The sequence below is a fragment of the Trichosurus vulpecula genome, chromosome 4, assembly GCF_011100635.1.
Source record: "Trichosurus vulpecula isolate mTriVul1 chromosome 4, mTriVul1.pri, whole genome shotgun sequence".
Taxonomy (NCBI): Eukaryota; Metazoa; Chordata; class Mammalia; order Diprotodontia; family Phalangeridae; genus Trichosurus; species Trichosurus vulpecula.
Window position 1 is genome coordinate 391,435,693 of NC_050576.1, and position 20,868 is coordinate 391,456,560.

The 20,868-nt window shown below is 38.7% G+C and overlaps 1 protein-coding gene across 1 annotated transcript in view; it reads right to left on the bottom strand.

Annotated features, from left to right (window-relative positions):
• The window catches only part of GRTP1 (growth hormone regulated TBC protein 1), a 92,806-nt gene that overhangs the window by 36,867 nt on the left and 35,071 nt on the right, over positions 1-20,868 (bottom strand). Inside the window, exons 4-5 of the mRNA XM_036756211.1 lie at positions 19,271-19,395; positions 14,868-14,964 (exon numbers count right to left, since the gene is read on the bottom strand). Of these exons, the coding sequence (XP_036612106.1) occupies positions 14,868-14,964; positions 19,271-19,395 (222 nt within the window). The remainder of the gene's footprint in view (positions 1-14,867; positions 14,965-19,270; positions 19,396-20,868) is intronic.

Sequence of the window (20,868 nt, forward strand, 5' to 3'; positions counted from 1 at the left end):
GTTAGATAAGCTGGACTGGAGTCACAGCTCAATTAGCCAATCACCGCTGCTTCATTCCTTTCTAGGCTGTACTCCTGACACTCCACAGGACTCTGTCTGCCCAGCCACAGAAACCTCTTCACCTGGAAGCTTCCTCTGTTCCTGGAATACTACTCACACTGGAATTACCCTCTCCCTCTGATTGGCTGGTTCCTCCCAGAGAACCTCCATTTTAAGGAGGCTGCCCAGGCCGGCCAAGGCATCATTCCTCTCCCATGTGAACTCCTAACTCTCCAGAGGATTTTGTCTCTAACTCCCTCCTTGTATACCTTCGTCTGCCTTCTCCCTCTCAATTTTTAGCTGCCTTTTATGTGTTTCTTCCCCCATTGGAATCTAAGATTCTTCAGGAAAGACTGTCTTTCTTTTTGCTTTTGTTTGTACTCATAGTGCCTGGCCAGTAGTAAGAGCTTAATAAATGCTTAAAGACTTCTTGCTGACTTCTATCTGTGTGGCTTTGGGCAACAACTTTCCAGCCTTAGTTTTCTACAGTAAGGTGAAGAGATTGGACTAGATGATTTCTAAGATTTTTTTTCAACCCCAACGAGTAGCATCCAACACTTAGAATTACCTTGTCCATACTATGTACTTATTTATATATACACGTGCTGTTTCCTCTGCTATAATGTGAATTCTCTGAGTTAATTCATTTTTATCTTAATACCTTACACTTAATACTTGTGCCTACGACAATGCATAACACACGATGAGCAGGCAGACATCAGAAAAACCTGGAAAGACTTATATGAACTGATGCTGAGTGAAGTGAGCAGGAGAATATTGTACACAATAACAGACACATTGTGCAATGACTGACTTTGATAGACTTAGCTCTTCTTAGCAATGTAAGGATCTAAGACAACTCCAAAAGACACATGAGGGAAAATGCCATCCACATCCAGAGAAAGAAAGATGGAGTCTGCATGCAGATCAAAGCAGACTATTTGCGTTCTCTCTCTTTTTTTGTTGTTTCTTCCTTCTTGTGGTTTCTCCCATGGGCTTGAATTCTTCTTTATAATGTGACTCATGTGAAAATAGGTTTATCATGAATGTATGTGTAGAGCCTATATCAAATTACACGCTGTCGTAGGGTGAGGGGAGGGGGGGAAATGGGAAGAAAATTTGGAACTCAATTTTATGGAAGTGAATGCTGAAGACTAAAAATAAATAAATTTATTTAAAAGAGAAAAAAACAATGCATAACACACAAGTAGGTGCTTAATATGGGCTTATTGATTGATTGAAATCTATCAGCCTACTTTACAGTAGGAGAAAGCACCCGAGTTTAGCCTTGAAGAAAGTTAGGGATTCTAAGAGGGAGGGTGAGGAGGGAGTCTATTCTGGGCATGGGAACAGGCTGTACAAAGACAGTTTCACTGGGACATAGACTATGCAAAGGGGAATAATAAATAATAAATTTGGAAAGGCAAAGAACGAAGGGCTCAAGAATGAAGAGATTTATTCTTTTTTAAAAAAGTATTTTTCCCAATTCCACGTAAAAACGATTTTTAACATTCATTTTAAAAAATATTTGAGTTCCAAATTCTCTCACTCCCTCCCCTGCCCCGTCTCTAAGATGGCAAACAATTTTATATAGGTCATACATGGGCAATCATGCAAAATATGTTTCCTTATTAGTCATGTTGTGAAAGAAAACAGAGACCAAAACCAAAAACAAACAAAAAAAACCCCCATAAAAAAATAAAGTGAAAAACGGCATGCTTAGATCTGCAGTCGGATTCCATCCGTTCTTTTTCTGGAGGAGGATAGCATTTTTTGTCATGGGACCTTTGGCACTGAAATTTATTCTTAAAATATATTCTACCTCTCACATGAGGTTCTTAAAAAATGGGTAATAGCTTAAAAATTTGGCAAAGTATTCTGTGCTTAGCGGAAATAATTTATATTCTATAAATGGAAAGTAGTAATAAGTACGCCTCTCAGAGTGAATTAAGCAGATGAAAATAATATTAATGATAACTAACAATGACATAAATGGAAAGAACTTAAAAAGAAACCAATCACTGCACATTTATAATGACCAATTTGGGCCCTGAATAAGAATTGGGAAATAGAACCCCTTCCTTTCTCTCAAGAAATGGGGGACTATGACTCTGGACTATCGTATATACTGCCTGAAATGGTCTGCCATGTGCTAGCTCGTTTTGTTGAACTGCTTCCTCCTGCCCTTTTTAAAAATCTTTGTTATGAGGGCAGACTCACTGTTTAGGCGATGGGAGGCTGAAATAAAGGTGATCTTTTTATAAGAAAAAGCTATCAATATAAAACAAAATTTAAAATAAAGATGAAGTAAAAATAGTATATGTCCTAGGAATCGCACGGTGGAAGTTCCACCAAAAGCCACCAGCACGACAACAGAGCTTACAAAAAACCACTAGGATGACAACAGGGCTGAAATCATCTTCTTTAAATTAGATTTCAATATAATTTCAAACATCAGAAAAATGCTATCTACTTCCAGAGAAAGAAATGATGGAGTCTGAATGCAGAGCAAAGCATATGTTTTTTAACTTTATTTTTCTTGTGGTTTTTTTTTTGCGGGGGGGGAGGGGTCCTGTGTTTTCTTTCACAACATGACTAATACACAAATATGTGTTGCATGACTACACATGTATAACCTACGTCAAATTAATTGCTTTTTCAATAAGGGTGGAGGGAGAGAATCTGGAACTCAAAATTATAAGAAACAAATGTTAAAACATTTTACATGTAAATGAAAAAAATAAAACATTGGAAGTGCAATAATTTCAAACATCAAAAAAGGTAGCAAAAAAAGGAATTGTCCTTTGGCATTAAGGAAAGCAATTTCCTGAACAAAATGACTTAGCTGATAAACCTGTTACTTACCTACCTTAGGCCTGTATTCAAAAAGAAAAATAAGCTTGAGCAAGTATACAGTCAACTCTCCTGTCTGTGCTGATTACAAAGATTGCCTGTATACCTGACCCAAGAGAGGAGATAATCCATAATATTTACACAATAAGGATTTGTTGAACATCTAGTGGAAACCACTGTGTTAGATGCTCTGGGAGAAACAAAGAAGAGATACGAGGAAGTAAAAGTAAGATACTAAAAATTTTGATAAGACCTTCTATCCCTCTCACAGAAAGACCAGATACCACAGAGGCAAACTATGTTCTCCTTTCCTGCCATGGCAGAATATGTGAGCGTGTGGGTACAATGCCACTTCAAGTATCCTGAAGGTCAGACAGGCTTCTGTGGGACAGTCTGGGAATCAGCACAGGGTACTTGACTTTGAGAAGATGGGAGTTCAAATCTTCCTTCTGATACTTCCTTGTTGTATGACCACAGGCACGCTGCTTCGCTTTCTGAGACTTTATATCATCCATAAAACGGACATAATTGTATGTGCCTGATTATTGTTTGTCTTTCCTTTGAAGAGAAAGGACCCACGACATCACGGGGTGAACTAAATTTGGCCAAGTTGCACAAAGTCATCAGCCTTGCTCTCTTCCAGAGTCGTTGAAGTCCAGCGGCAGGGCAAAATGGGCCAGGATACAGTGGATGACCTTAAGCATTTTTGATGTTTGACCGAGCTCTATGCGCTCCACAGCACCTGCTTCAGTCATCTTCATGGCTGTCTGAACAAACAACAGTTCTCTTCTGCCATTCCTCCAGGGAGAGCCTTCACATGCTTGAGATAGACATCCCCCTAACTCACCAAGGGTTTGAGGCTCGTTGGTTACCCTCAACATGGTTTAGCCCTCCAGCCAAGACGGTTTACTGCAGTGTGGCCACTGAGCATGCCACAGATTCTGGGAGCCACAGGTGATGATTGAGTGCCAGCTAGACACGAAGGTGGATGATCAGCCCTGAAAAGCCCTCACATCAGAAATGTTAGTCTTCCTTGGATACTCCATATACCCACGAACCTGATAGACTTCTTGTGAAGATCAGATGAAATAATTGTATGTAAAAGTCTCTGTAAACCTTAAAGAATCATATGTCAGTTATTATTGTTGATTTTATTAAAATGTATCTGGCATTCCTTATGACCAACTTACAAATGCAATTTTACAATGCGTTTCATTTAGTAGCAAGAAACGACTTATAATGAGATGATGATATTTTTAGTGACAGCAAAGTTTAACCTTTTAGTTTCTTCCTATAAAATTTCCATCCATGCACACAGTCTTGTTTTTTATATTTCAAATTCATTATTTTTAACATTCCTTTCTCTTTAAATTTTGAGTTCCAAATTCTCTCCCTCCCTTCCATCCACCGAGAAGGCAAGCACATCAATTATGCATGCGAAATCATACAACAAAACATTTCCATATTAGCCACATTGATGATGATGACATCTAGAATTCCTATAGTGCTTTATAATTTGTCTGCAAAGCACTTTAGTTATCTCACTGGATCCTCAAAACAACCCTGTGTAATGCAGATACTATACTTAATTATGTTAATAATTTGACAATAAAAAAAATCTGCTGTGAATAAAACGTCCAGGGACAATTAAGAGTTAATTACTCATAAAACATCAGCGTAGCATAGTCTCATTTACAAAGTGAAAATTACTAGCTGTGTGACCCTGGGCAAGTCACTTAATCCTATTTGCCTCAGTTTCCTTATCTGTAAAATGAGCTGGAGAAGGAAATAGCAAATCACTCTAGTATCTTTGCCAAGAAAACCCCAAATGGGGTCACGGAGAGTCAGACATGACTGAAAAACTGAACAAATATAAAACATATGCAAAGAAAATATAATTTCAGAGGCGAAGGGATAAGACTAGCAACTGGGGCATCAGGATAGGTGTCATACAGGAAGTGGCACCTGAGATGTGTTTTGAAGATTCTAAGAAGAAAGGAAAGATATGTGGGAGACAGTCTGTGCAAAGGGACAGATAACGAACAGGGCATGTTGTATATATGGAGCAGTAAGGATGCTGATTTGGCTGGAATGTAGAAGGTGTGATACGGAGTAATGTGCAATTGGTCTGGGAAGGTAGGTCGGAACCAAACTGCACAGGGTTTTTTTTTTTTAATTTTTTTCTTTTTTTTTTGGAGGGGGAAGGCAGGGCAATTGGGGTTAAGTGACTTGCCCAAGGTCACACAGCTAGTGTGTTAAGTGTCTGAGGCCAAATTTGAACTCAGGTCCTCCTGACTCCAGGGCCTGTGCTCTACTCACTGCGCCACCCAGCTGCCCTGGCACAGGGTTTTAAAGGTCTAAAAGACGAGATTATAGTTTATCCTACAGGCAATATGGAATCCCTGAGGCTTCCTGAGCAGGGGAGGGTCGTGGTCCTATCTACATTTTAGGAGTGTCAATTTAATTGCTATGTGGAAGATGGAGAAGAGAATCCATCCCTGCCACACACACACACACACACACCAGAACAGGGGTTACTGGATAGCATATGTGTATATACTTATACGTATGTGGACAATGACAACAACTATGGACGCATACTGCTAAGCTGGTGTCTAGAGAAGAACAAACAAGTTGGTTCAAGCCATAGGAGCATCTGTTGAAAGAACCGGATTGTTTAATTTGGAGAAGAGCAGTCTTAGGGAGAACATGGTGGCCGTGTATGGAAGCATGATTCTAGACAAGCTTTGTATGGCCCCAGACAGCAGAAGCAGGAGCAACACTGGGCCGTTACTGTTGTCCATCCTTCATTCTTGTAGAACTCCAATGACATCAGGAGGGTGGTGTCTTCACTTGCAAGTGAATTGCATTTAAGTGAAGCGGGGCTATGCAAAGGCATCAGCTTCACTGAATGAGCAGAAGCTGCAAAGAAGCAAATTTAGGATTGATATCAGGAAAAATTTCCTGACAGTTAGCAATGTCTAAAAGTGGATTGAGCTGCCTTGGAAGATAATGGGTGTTCCCACCACTGGAGATTTTCTAGCAAAGGCTGGATGGCCACTTGTCTGCTAAGTTGTAGCAGGGATTCTTTTTCCGACTTTACATTGACCTATATGACCTTTGAGCACCCTTCCATCTATATAATTTTATGATTCTGTGAATGAATCTTCTTTTAGTTTACGTAGCCCTGATTGAAGGGAATGGAAACATGAATAAAAACATTTCACGAGATGCAAAAAAAGGAAAAAAAATGTTTTGATGGGCTTAATCTGCTGAAAGAGTTCTCCCCTCCCTTTAAGTGGTGATTTATTCACCTATTAATCATATTCACACTTGTACTCAGCAAATTCTGAGGTTGAGTGAATTTGAAAAGGTGAAACATCCTGAGGTTTCCTGCATTAAGTTAATTAATACAGCATGAATGATGATGAATAAGACATACTGTTAGTTGAATTGCAATTAGCATAAGATTATAATTACTTTTAAAAGTTCACTTTTATGAAAAACAGCCTGCTGATAATCCAGCGATACTATGTCCGCGTAGAAATAACTCCCAGGAAAAATGAAATTGTGTCCGTATGAAAGAGCTGAAAAGTCATAGTGCTTCTACCCAAAAAAAACCTGCACAGCATAAGTCAGACCTTGGAGAGAACATAAACTACCTAATTTTAAACTTATAACAATTTGCTTTCAACCTAGGATGCATATATCCTTTCCAAAGTAATCAGCTTGTGTATGCCCTTAGTGACAGATAATGAGCTCTCTACAATAGAGAAGGAAAAGATTCTCTTCCAACACCTCCTGCATTCTCCTCCCCCACAGCCCGTTCCACCCCATGCTCAGGAAAGGAAAGAGGCTGGTTTCTGTTCCAGGACCCACAATACAGCACATATTAAAAAACCCTACCACTTACGACAGCAAAACCAGCTTATAAGTCTCTCCTCTTCTACCCTTTGTACCAATTTTATGCTTGCCCATCGCCATAAATAGGTATGCATGGGGTGGGAGGTAGGGGATGAGGAGTGGGTATGAAACTGAGAGCACAGCCATCCAGAAATGTCAGATACCATCTGTCACTGTGGATTGTGTCCCCCACAATGGAGAATGGACCTGCCCTATGCTCCCAATCCTGGGTGAAGCTGTCCCTAGGTGCTGCCTGCATAATGACGGAAGAATCAGGTTTAACCAAATTTTCAGGCCACTCATTTATTACCTTAACAAATTACTGCTCCAGGTTAGAAGGAGACATCCAGATAGATAATCACACAGAATGGCTCCCTGGGCTCAGTGCTCCAGAATCAGTAATGGGGCACTGCCGTGTGCTTCCTGCCTCAAAATTCCTACTTTGCTTGTGTGCTAATAGAATAAACAAATCATCTCTGACCTGAAGATACAGCAGAGGCTGCACTTTTCTCCCTGAATCCTTTTCAGGAAACCTTGAGGGAACTGAACCTTGGCTTAAACCACAGTGATTAATTGTGAAAGTCACTTAGAGAGTTCGAAGAAATATTTGTATCATAGAAGTCATAAGTAGAGCCCTGGAGGTCCAAAGGATTCCTTATATGTGGTCAAGCAGTGGCCATGAAGGGAGTGACCAAGACGGCACAGTGAGAGGAAATAGTGCGGCCCAGCCTTCTCTCAATAATTAGCCCAATAAATATCCGAGTATAGCACCAGACCAAGTAGTGATTAGGAAATCCAAAAGGGAAAAAAATAGTAAGTCAGTTTTGTAGTCTAGGGAATAGGAACAGGAGCTAGTTAGGAGTTGTGTTTGACTCCAAAACTGGATAGCTAAGATTTACAAGGAGACCCGAGGCTGTGTTCTTGCATAAGGAGTGGCCGTAGATACAGCAAGGATTAGTGATACTGCATACCTTGCAGGGTGCGGCAACAGGAGCCCAGCCAGCAGCTGTGCCTCGGGCACCTCAGATCTGGGTTGGAGACACAGTGTGGACCTGAGGCTAAGCATGGGGCTGACTTGCAGCTCTGTTCTAGGGCAAAGAGAACTCCCCTATCCAGGAGATCCATCCCAGACCTGTCCTGAGGCTGTGTTGATACTGGGCAGGGATCAGGAATAGAACCATGCAGCAGCAACCCTAGAGAAAAGCTGTGCATTCAGACCTAGCCCACTCTGAGTTCTACAGCTGAGCGACCAGGGTAGGCAGCTCAGACTAAAAAGGGACAAGTAGTTCTGTTGCTCCAAACCTGGATTCTTGTGGCTAGCTGACAGAAGCTGCAACTTGTTCCAACCAGGGGCAAGCCTACAGTTGTGTCAACCAAACCCAAACTGGGATTTGCAAAATGATCAGACTTCACCCTAGATCAGACTGCTTAGGGTGCATTAAAGTTGGCATGTCTCTGGTCTGAGGGGCCCCTGTGATCTCTGAAGAACACAATACTCAACACCCAGAGAAAGCATCATCAGGACCCAGAAACGATAAAACAGGACTTTAAAAAGGCCCTGACATTCCCTCCAGAAGTGTACAGAACCTGGCCTTAACACAAAGCCCTAATTCAGGAAGTAAGCTGAAAAAAAGAAAAAGGAACAATAATAACAAAGATTCCCATGATAAAGAGCTAACAAACGGGGATGAAGAAAATAACTTCAAAACACTGACCAGCAAAGCTTCATAGAAAAACGCAACTTGGTCACAAGGTCAACTAGAATTCCTGAAAGGAAGCAAGAATTTTTTTTTAAAAAAAGAGTTTTAAAATGTTACAAATGAAATGATAGTGCTAGAGGAAAGAACTGGAAAGGAAATAAGAGTTTTGGAGGAAAGACTTGAAAAAAGTTAACTACTTAGTACAAGATGTAGAAAACCTTACCAAACAAGAGAATCCCTGAAAACTAAAATACACCAAACAGAAGTTAACAGGTCCATGACACAAAAAGAAATATTAAAACAAAGTCAAAATACTGAAGAAGTAGAAGGAAATGTAAAGTGTTGAGAAAATTAAAACTGATCCTCTATCATTTTTTTAATTGATTCTATTTATAGATAATTGATCTTGTCCTGTAACTGCTTAAGTCACAGTCCTCTGTTCAGAATTCAGCTGGCCTATAACAGGTTAAGTTTAGAAATCCAGTTCTCTTACTAATCACTACTCTATTTTTGCCTCAAGGAATTTAGCTAACCTTGGGGGAGTGCAGCTTAATATCTTTACACCACCAAGCTATCCTTCAAGGATGTCTGGTTTGCTATCTAAAGTGGTCTGGGCCATTATCTTAAAGGAGAACTCAAACAATGAACACTTCTTAGTCACAGGAGGGAAGGGGAGGGGTTGTTGCTAGCCCTCATTCCTAACTTCCAACCAATCATACTGTTCCCCATGCTTCAGCTATGTAAACAACCATGTTGCCTTCAACTCCATGATGTCATCTACCCTGTTCTATTCTTTGTTCTGTATTCCCCAAAAACCTACAAAACGGGAGCTATCATTTTGCTCAGGGTCTTTGGCTGGAAACTGAGATAGTCATTGACCCATCAGGCCAGCCCTGATAATTAAAATGTTATCTTGCTCAGAGAAATATGCCTCAGTTTATCTTTTTGTCAAATTTAACTTGTGACAATATAGCATAGAAAAAACACTGACCTAGAAGAAAAATCAAAGAGAGATAATTTAAGAATCATTGGACTACCTGAAAGCAATGATTCCCCACCACCCTCTCCAAAGAGCCTGGATATCATATTCAAGAAATAATGAAAGAAAGTTACCCAGATTGTTTAGAACCAGGGGGCAAAATAAAAACAAAAAGAACCTATTGGTCATTCCTGAAAGAGGCCCCGAAATGAAAACTCTCAGGAACACCAGAGCCAAAACACAGAATTTCCGGATTTAAAAAAATATGCTACAAGTAGCCAGAAAAAAAAAAAGAGTTCAAATATTTTACTTAGAAACCTGAGATTTAGCAGCTACCACTTTAAAAGGAGCAGAGAGTTTGGAATATGGTATTCCAAAAAGCAAAAGATGTAAGCTTACAACCAAAAATAACTTACCCAGCAAAACTATATTACGAGGTAGGGAAAAAGGCTCTTTAATGAAATAGAAAACTTACAAGCACTCTTGATGGAAAACCCAGAATTTAATAGAAACTTTGAAATACAAATGCAGGAGCCAAGAGAAACACAAAAAGGTAAACACAAGTGAGCGATCATGAAGGGACTATACAAAGATGAAGTATTTATGTTCCAGTGGGTGAGTTAATGTGTCAATGAAAACCCTAATAAAATCATGGTTGGCGGAGGGAGTTAAACAAGACAATGGACCTGGGAATGGTTTTATTATGTTTTAGTGATCATGAAAGAATGAAAGGGAAGGTAAATAGAATGTACTAGGGAAGAAAGGGGGAAGGAAAGGTGAGACAACTTATCTAACATAATTGAGTTGGATGACAAAAAACTAAACAAATAGTGAGAAGGAGGTAGAGGGAGTGAAAAAACCTCATTTTCATTTTTACCAGTCAAAAAGGAGTAAACACAAACACACATAAATATACAGAGAAAGACTTTGGTGTAGAAATATATTAAACTCAACAAAGAAATAAGAGGAAGGGGGATGGCAGGAATAAGAAAGTGGGTAGTTTTAGGGATGTATTAGTTATAAAAAAAACAAACTCTAAACTCAGAAGGTAGATCATGAAGAAGAGTTTAAAAGGAAACAAAGGGTAAGAACCTGGGATTGGGATCTGGATTTTGGGGAAGAGAAAAGTGGCAGGGGAGCAGAAGATTATTTGAATTATATATCTCTAGTGTTACCACTTTCTTATCACATTCTCCTTTGTAAAAAGAGTTTAGGGAGCAAAGAAAAGAAAAAAATATAAGAAAACTAGATGGAGGGAAATGTACAATCAGTGATCATAACGATGAATGTGAGATAAATTCACCCATAAAATGGAAGAGAATAGCAGAATAATATAGAAAGCAGAATCCCATAATATGTTATTTATGAGAAACAAACTTGAAACATGAAGACTCACACAGAACTAAACTAAGGGACTAGAACAAAATTTATTATGCCTCAGTTGAACTAAAAAAAAATGGAGGGTAGTAAACATGATCTCAGACAAAGCAATAGCAAAAAATACTCTTAATTAAATGAGATAAACAAGGAAACTACATTATTCTGAAAGGTAGCGTAATGAATTAATATAAATACATAACATATATGCATCAAATGGCAAATACCTAAAGAAAAAAAAAGGCATAGATAGTAAAACTATAACAATAGGGGACTTCAATGATTCCCTTTCAGAGGTAGATAAAATCCAACAAAAAAAAATGTAAGAAGTTGAATACCTGAATAAAATTTGAGAATGGTTATATATGATAGAACTCTGGAGGTTACTGAATGAGAATAGGAAGTGGTGTGTGTATGTGTGTGTGTGTCTGTGAGCTGTGGATAGCATATTTACAAAAACTAACTGTGTATTAGGGCACAAAAACCTCAGAAACAAATACAAACAAAACCAGAAATATTATACAGCACCATTTTCTGGCCATAATGCATAAATATTGTATTTAATAATGAGTCACTGAAGAAAGCATTAAAATGAATTGTAATCTAAATGATTAAACTCCAAAGAACTGGTATGTAAAAGGACAATTAATAGAGACAACAAATAATTTCATTAAAGATAATGACAATAATGGGGCAGCTAGGTGGGACAGTGAGTAGAGTACTAGCCCTGGAGTCAGGAGGACCTGAGTTCAAATCCTGCCTCAGACACTTGACACATATACTAGCTGTGTGACCTTGGGCAAGTCACTTAACCCCAATTGCCCTGCCAAAAAAACCCAAAAAACAACAAACAAAAAAGATAATGACAATATATCAAAATTTGGGTGATGCAGCCAAAGTAGACCTTAATGGAAAATTTGTATCTCTAAAACTTTCAAGGATATATCAATGAACTGGACATGTAACTAATAAAGCCAGAAAACCGAATGCCACAAACTTCGATTAAACACCAAAATGGAAAACCTAGAAATCAAAATAAAGAAGAACAAAACTGAAAGCAAAGAACCAATGAATTAATAGATAACACTGGGATCTGTTGGGTTTTATTTTTGATAGAAAACCATTAATTAATTTGATTTTAGAAACAGAAAAAGGAAAACCAAATTACTAGTGTCAAAAATCAAAAGGAGAATTTACAACAAATGAAGGAAAAAGGAAATTATTAGAAACTCTCTTGTCTAATACATCCCAACAAACCCAACAAAAATTAGGTGATTTGGATGAAAATATTTACAAAAACATAAAATGTCTAAATGTATAGAAAAAGAAATAATGAATTGAAATAAAATAATCTCAGAAAAATAACTTTTCTAGGATCCTGACTTTTTGGACTCCCTACCACACCAAAAGAGTTTCTTTACTCTAAAAGTTCACTCTGCTCCTATGGCTCCTTCCTCTTACTGGCTGTTTCAGTAGGCTAGATTCACGAATAAGTTACCATTAAAAACAAAGCTGTATAAATCAGCATGCATCTGAGCAATCGGTCAGTACCAAGTCAAACTGGGTAAGGCCTGAAAAAGTAGTAATAAGAAGGTAAAGATTTTAATAAAAATGTATTCATAACACTTGTGCTATGGGTCTTGACACCTAGGTGCTCACTATGATTAAATTCATAGATAGATATGGTACTTATTAAGCATTTACAATGTGCTAGGAACTGTTCCGCTAGAGATACAAATGCAAGCAAATAAGAAAATCCCTGACATCAAGGAGGTTACATTCTGATGGGGAAAAATGACACATAAAAGGGAGATGGAAAGGATGGGATGGTGGGGGCAAATGAGTGGCACCATACTATGGATGTGGCTTAGAAGTGACATGGAGGCCTGGTTTTTAGCAAGAAGAGAAGAAAGCTCATCTATTAACACCCACCAACCCAAAGGGCGACTCCAAAGGAGGGAAATGAGATGGATGGCCAAAGAGTGAGAGGCATGGTGTGATGATTCATAATCATTAGGACAATGGGGAAGGCTAGTGACGACTCCCAAGATCAAAGAATTCAGGTATCTATAAGGCAGCTATTGGTTTTCTGTGGTAATTCAAACCCAGATCTCTCTTAACCAGAATTTAGCATCTTTAAGAATTATGAGGCCAAAATCTGAACACTAAAAGAATTTCCCTCCAGAAAGTAAGGGACAAGGGTTGGCTTAATTTGGACAACCAGATGTTTGGCTAATATTAGAATACATGTTTTTTGAGTACATACCCATTTTGGTACCTGTATTGGCAATCAAAATGGGCTCTTAGCACTTAATTCAACCAAGTGCCCTTGAAGAGTTTGGCCTTTATTTCCTTGATTAAATTAGGAGTCCCTGATGACCTCCTTGCCTCAAGGGAAAGCCTAGTTTAAACGGGTTTGAGTGACATGTTTGTGACATCAGAGGCTTTTAGACCACATGGGTTTGGGTCCCATTTTTGTGACAATTTTAGGTCACGTGGGTGAGTCGCGTGTGTGACTCACCCTTGACCCTGAAAAAGATATAAAACCAAGGGGTGGCTGTCTTTTGTCAGGGCTCTGAGCTGCAGCAGTAGTGACATGTGACTCCGGGCCAGCTGTTGTTGAGCTCCCCGGCTGAACTCAGATGTTGGTAACCACGAACTGTATTTGGTCTGTTTGTAATTTGATTGTATTTGCTCTGAAGTTTAGGGTGCTGACTTTTTCCCCTGAACTAAGTGAATGATATTTGTATTCTGGATTAAAGTAAGATTGTTAACCCCTTGACGTTGCTTTCCTTAGTAAGGCAGATCAAAAGGACCTGGGCTTTTGCAGCGTTCTGTGTGCTGGTGGTTGTTGTTTTTACACCCCCACAGCAGCTGCTAGCCGAACTGTTGAAACAGTAACTCCATATTGTTAAAAAAAAAAAAAAAAACCTAAACTATTTCAGATCATATTATATTTGGGACAGGAGGGAATTACCCTAAGTCTTGGTTCCCCTTTAAGGTTTTCCCTGGGTCCTGAACTGATATAGGAATGCAACTCAGTATTTGAGGACCAGGCTTGTGGTTTTATCAGTATAGAGATCTCTAAGTATGGAAACTCCCTCCATCTATACAGACTGGGAAACTGATAGTCTTAAGAGAGTTGCCTGGAGCCCTGAGAGACTTGCCCAATGTCACATAGTCATAAAGTGTTATAGACAGAACTTGAATCCAGGTCTTCCTAACTTCCAGGACAGGCCTCAATCCATTACACCATAATGTTTCTCAACCAGTAAATACTTTTTAAAAATAATAACTGCTTTACACTTGTTCTTTTTGGAGGCAACTGGGGCTAAGTGATTTACTCAGGGTCACATAGCTAGTAAATGTCAGAGGTCGGATTTGAACTCAGGTCCTCCAGACTCCAGGGCTGCACCATCTAACTGCTCCAACACTTCTTTTCAAGACATCCCTAGTAATGATTGTGTGCATCTTTCTATTCCCCACAGTGACTTACTCAGTGTTTTGTAAAGAATAAAGAAGCGACAAATGTTACTGATAGACCCAAAAGATGGGGGATGGGGTTCCTTTAAAAAATGTCCTTTTATAAAAAAAAAATGTCCTTTTAATTGGCAGTGTCTAAGAACACATTAACAAGTAAGCCTCTCTTGTCCTTTCTAATGGCTAGGATAGAATATAGCTTCACAAAAGATCCACTATGTCCCTTGGATTTTCATTATAATGGGCACAGATTGAATAACAGATGATCCAAGTGTATGTTCTTAGTCCAACACTGCGATCTGAAATGAACAGGGAATAAACTATGAGTACTAAAAAAGCTCATCTGTTGTATCTGAAAACAATCCGATTCAATGTTTTTCCTACTTCCACTTTACAAGATTATAAACTTCAACCCCCAAACCACTCAACTCTGTTTTAGTTAAATGCTGACTCATTAGATCTGCCAAAAATAAATAAATAAAATTAACTGATGGCTGGAAGAAAATCCAACATTATAGAAGGAGCTTTCAACATACCAGGCAATATTCTTCCCACAAGAGCATCCAGTAACCAAAAGGACTGCTCTTCACTCTTTGTAATGAGAAGGAGATATCCTGCCAGGAAATTCATTCCCTACAAGAGAAAGAACAATGAAGAGGAATTCATGATGGGCTTTAACATATTCTTTAAGTTCACATCAAAGATCAGTTTCCAGTTTATCTTGTTTGACCCAATAAATATAATACTCCAGATATAGAAATATTAATAATAATAATAAAATAGACCTCTGGAAGCCATTAGCATTCAATTCTGTTTGGTTATGTAACCAAGGACATAGTCTCTTTGAAAAAGACTAGGAAATGGAGGAAAGAGGGAAAAGAAAAGCTATTTAATAAAACAATTTCAATACTTCCTTTGAATATTGATATTTAATAATAGTTTTCATAATTTAACGACAGCCCATGGGAAGAAATCACATAACCTATAACAGACTTTCCCAAACCTCAATCTAATATACAGGGTGTCTCAAAAGTCTGTAATAGCATAAAACTTCCCTGACTATTGGAACACCCTGTAAATCAATAGCACAAAAATTATTGCAGAGCATAAAATATACTAGGCAGCTAAAATCCATACGGAAATAAATAGCACACAGAGGAAAAAGTCTATTAAGAGAAGCAGCTATAATGATTGACAGAAATTTACGGGATCATTTGGAGATCAAAACACTATAAATACAGAACCAAGGTTTGTTGAAGAAAAAAACAAATAAGCCTTGGTAATAAAAGATAAGGTTTCAGTCTAATCACTCAATACTTACAGGTATACAAAAGAACGTGTAAAAATATAATCCAGTGAATTATTTAGATGCAGTGATAACCAGTATCTATTACTGCTCTTTGAGGCTGGCTTTTTGAAAAGCGTCTCTTATTTCATTCTTCTCTCCTGTCCTTTCTCTCTCCTTCCTCCCTTTCCCCCAGAATTAATTTGTGATGACAGGCAGCTAAATGGCCTTGGGTTCCTCAAACTGCATCCAGACACAAGAGAAAGCAGTGTTCCAAATGGAGTCACACAGCTAAAAACGTGCATATTCTGTTGGGCAGACCTCTACATTAAGCAAGTTACTAGAACCATCTTGCAGAACTAAGTTTTAGGCTGAGGCCACAAATTCTTTCAGATACCTGTCACTGGCCCTTTGCAAAAATCTTTGAGCCAGTCTGGCTTTCCCTGCGTGTGTCTTATGCACGAAGGCCTCAAAATCTCAAAAGCTGCTTTTCAGTTCTCATGACAGCAGATAGCTTGATGCCTGCAACCATGGTGACAAGAGCTTGTTTGGTGCCTTCACAGAGTGGGCACAAAAGACAGCCCTTCTGAAAACATTCCAGGAGGCAGGCATTTCAGCAGCCAGCAAGGTCTGCAGAACAGAAGCTCAGAAGGCTGGACTGACCCACACCTAAACTCTCCCGTTCTGTTTTGTTTTTTCCAGTATAGTGCTTTGGACCTTTGCTCTCTAGTGAGTGCAACACCTGAAAAAGTATTATCATAGAAAAAATGCAGACAAGAGAAAGCACAAACACACATAAATATATAATGTCTGACTCAAACAGCTTCATTAAGTTGTAAGAAGTAGGTGTTTTCCAGAACTGACACTACTTTACAAGCAGATCACTGGGAAGGACTTCTTTTCCCTCTCAGTAATTCATGCAGAATTATACCGAACACTAAGAACATGATGAAACCTTGAAGTGCTTTACAAATGTTAGCTATACTAATAATATCAAAGCCATGTGGGACCAGGACATCATGCCTGTTCTGTCTACAACTCGGGTTGCCCTGAAGATACTTTTAGTGAGCCTACAGAAAATGATTTACCAAAACTCTCTTTCAATTATAAAAAGCAGGCATTTTATCTACCTATTTAACAGTTTGCATAAAAATAAATAATAATAATAGCTAGCACTTATATAATGCATTAGGGTTTACAAAGCACTTTACAAATACCTCATATAATTCTCACAATAACCCTAGGAGGTAGGTGCCATTATTATCCCCACTTTACAGATAAGGAAACTGAGGCAGACAGCAGTTAAATGACTTTTTTAGTAAGGGTATAAGGCTGGATTCCAACCCAGGTCTTCCTAATTCTAGGTCTAGAACATAAAAGAACAAGTTGCAGGATAGAGACTTTCATTCAATTACAGAAAGCAGTCACTTTTATCTATCTATGTAACAGTCTGAAGAATAATGGAGCATAAAAGAATAATAGCAAGATAGAGATTCATTCAAGGAGTTTATTAAGATCATTTTCATAAAGAATGTCAGAAGAATGAAATATTATAACATATCATTTTTGATTGTCCTATCTGCTGCTGGAGTTTTCCTGAAAATGCTTTCCATGAGCATAGAGAAGACAGGCTGACATTCAGATACTTTAATTCAAATACAAAAACCAGTCACTTCACAATAAACATTTTAAAAATGACTAATAGTATTTTAAAGTTTGTAAAGCATTTTACATACACGCAAGGGTTAGGTGGGGCCCCAGTGAGACCAGCAAAAAATGTTAAGGTCTGCAGAGGCTAAAAGTCAGAGACACTAAAAGATAAAAGTGAGAAGACTTCGGATGGAAAGTGAAAAGGCTGGGAGGGGTGAGTAACTCAATTGCACATTATAGAAATGTAAACCTCCTTAGCTCAAATGAAAATTGTATTTCTCTAATCCAAAAACTCTCTCCAGACTTTTCTTCTTTTGAAAATGTAAGAACGGTTAAGAATAAGAGCTAAGGTGCCAGGAAATGGATCAAAGGTGATGATCAAATTTAGCTCTTGCCTTGTTTAGATCATTGCCTTCCTGCCTCCTGGAGTGGTAGGGCTATTAAATTACCCTTCTCCTCCATTGATTTTCCATTGAGAAAGGATTAATATATTGACCTCAGGGAGGATGTATCTTTGATTACTCTAGGAGAACACTTTATGGGAGTGGTCAAACAAGGTATCAAATAGTGATTATTACTTTGGAATATTAACCCCAAACTGTATTTTAACACATAACGATCTTTGCCTTGTTCAAAATCTCTATAAACGTAACTTTCAAATCCTTTTGGAGAGAGGGATATCTGAAGCCATGGTGGAGTGGGGTGCTACGCCAGTTTGGACATTTCTCTCTCTAGGATAAAAATGCTAGTATTTAAAATAATGTTAATAAAAATGTTTCTGGAAGACTCGTCCAGAAAATTCAGAGTGCAGTATTAATGTTTTTCTTGACAATATGAAGAGGCCAGCAAGATGATGAATATGCCTCCAGGTCATAGCCCCTCGTCTTCATAAAATTCTCAAAAGAGCATCGAAAGTAAAAACCACTTGAATTGAAACTTATTACCCTAAGGTAACATGAAACTAATCACCCTAAGTAGTTCATGGAGGCAAGGGACTTTAGAGAAAGGAATAATGTTGCCATTATTCCTGAAAAATCTTGGTGACAATCTAGCTGACTACAGTTTACCCATCAAAAAATGAGAGCTGGAGATCAGCTGATTGACCAGTCTAGCAGAGATGTTGTGCTCTAAGAGCACAGGCACTGGCAGCATTAGAGACTGGTAAGGAGCCAACACAGCCACTGAGTGACCTGCTTTACCCAGCCCAGCAGCAGATTGTCCCTTCCAGCCAACACACAGAACCCTTCGGAAAAGCAAGTTGCAGGTCCAATAGAAACTTTGTGCCCTGCAAGGAGCCAGCCCCGCAAACTGCCAGCCCAGCTAACAGCAAAATGAATTGAGGACCTTTGCCACATGGGCATCCTCCACTTGTGTCTCATTACCACTATACCTTCAGTCTGTACCCACTCTTTTTTCCTTTTGACTGTGGGTGTATGTGTGGAAGAGCATGCCCTTGGCATTGGGGCAAATGTTTTCTAATCACTGCCCTTGCTATGCCATTTAAGTAAATAATGACTCCGCTAAAGAACTGAGTCTATTGGCTAATTAAGAAGAAACACACCAGTGGGGGCTAGTGAGCTGGTGTTCAGGATAGCCACACGCGGGGTTATCCTTAGATCTCTGGAAGTAGTAGCGGCCACCCCTCTGGGGACTCAACTGGCTAGTGGCGTTATACACAAGATCTCATGTGAGCCTCCTAACAGTCCTATGAAGTAGGTGTTATTACTATCACTGTTTTACATATGAAGAAACTAAGGCTTAAAAAGGTGGAATGACTTGCTTAGTCCCATGCCTACTAAGTATCAGAGGGAAGATTTCAAAGCATGTCTTGCCTGATTCCAAGCCCAGGACTACATTCTATGTGGTTCTGACATTCTGTGTCAGATATAATGAATTTCTATATCTGCAAAGAACGTAGCTCTTAATGTTCAACATATTCATGTCTTTCACTTTTTCACCTACATACGTAATACAATTATTTAAAGTAGCTAAGACTGTACTTACCTGACAATATCCTACACCTCGATTATGATGTCCATATGCTACCAATACGTTGTACAGTGTATGTTGTAAGCAGGGATCAGCAGTCTGTCTGAATTTTACATTGTCTGGAAACGTCCTGTTCATGTCTATGGATGTATATGAGAAGAAGAAGAGGAAGATATGAACTGGAGACAGTTAAAAACGTGCACCCAGAATGACAGTATATGTAACACACATAAGTACCGGGAATGCTCAGGACCATGCCCCGCAATATTCCTGTATTTTATTTAGGATTCAATTAATCCAATAACCCCTTTTTGAGGAAAGGAAATTTTATAATCCCAAAAGGATTCAAGATGGAGCAGTGATTCCTTCACTACTGGATTCATCCCTAAAGAACTTACATCTTCCTTTCATGTTATCGGCTTATATGAACTCACTCCCTTAAATCAGGGAAAGAAATGAACACACTCCATGTGCTCTACTGATGGGACAGCAAGGTTGGGTTGACAAAGGACCATTAGGAACTGCTGGAGAAAGACCCAGAACTGTGTGTTCCATCATCTGCTGCAACTCAAAGCAGGAGTATCTGGAGCTCTATGCAGGGAAACCATAAAGTAGGACAGGAATGAATGGGATTTTTGATGCCCTCATATTTGAGAGCATCCTTGCCCTAAGGGCCACAGGAACATGTATGAGGAAAAAAAAAAAAAGAGGTCAAAAGTGCTACAGAATTTTGTCTCATCCCCTCCCCCTCCCTCTCCATGACTCTAAACAAATTCCTCCTCCTCACCATACCTCGTTCTCTCCACTTACATAAATATCCTTTCCCTTTTCAAGTTATACTCATGATTAAAGATTAAGGTTCATTCAGTTAAAGAGGATTTTTTAAATGTAAAGGCTATGAATAATAATAGTAGAAATTTTTTTTTTGCCTGGGATTTGGAAAAGAAATCATAATTGTCAGTTCAGAAAAAAGGGGAGATTTTTGAGAACTCTTCCAGAAATATAGAAAGAGACAAACAAAACTGTGAAGTTAGAAAAGTGAAAAGTGAAAAAAAAGTGAAATTAAATGCAAACCTTCCTCCCCACTTCTTTGCAAAGGTAGGTTGAGGGTAGGGAACTACATTTAGGTAACACTTCACGTATTAGCAAACACACCAACTTTATTATTGGTTGGTTTTGCTGAGTTGCTATTTTTCTTCCTTTTTTATTCTTTGCTACAAAGTATGGGTCTTTGGGTGGGAGGGTAGAGAATATTTGGAAATCAAGGTGAGAATATAAAGGATATCAATAAATATAAAAATAAATTTAAATTGTTCTAAAAGCCAAATTAAATGAAAAGCATCAACCTGAATATTGTGTGCCCTTCACTGAAGCCTCTTTTAGGCCAGAAGAGTCTCTCTGCCCCACCCTCTTCCTGCGGATGCTCTCCTGCTTCCTCCATCCTTTCAGTATCTCTCACATTCCAACATCTCTCAGCAAGGTCTCTCATTACCAGATCATCTTCCCTCTGATCCACTCTACATTGACAACCAATTCTGTAAAATTTCCATATTTTAATAGTTTTTCAGAACTAACTGTTGCCTTGTGACTGGCCTGACATCACTAAAATAAGC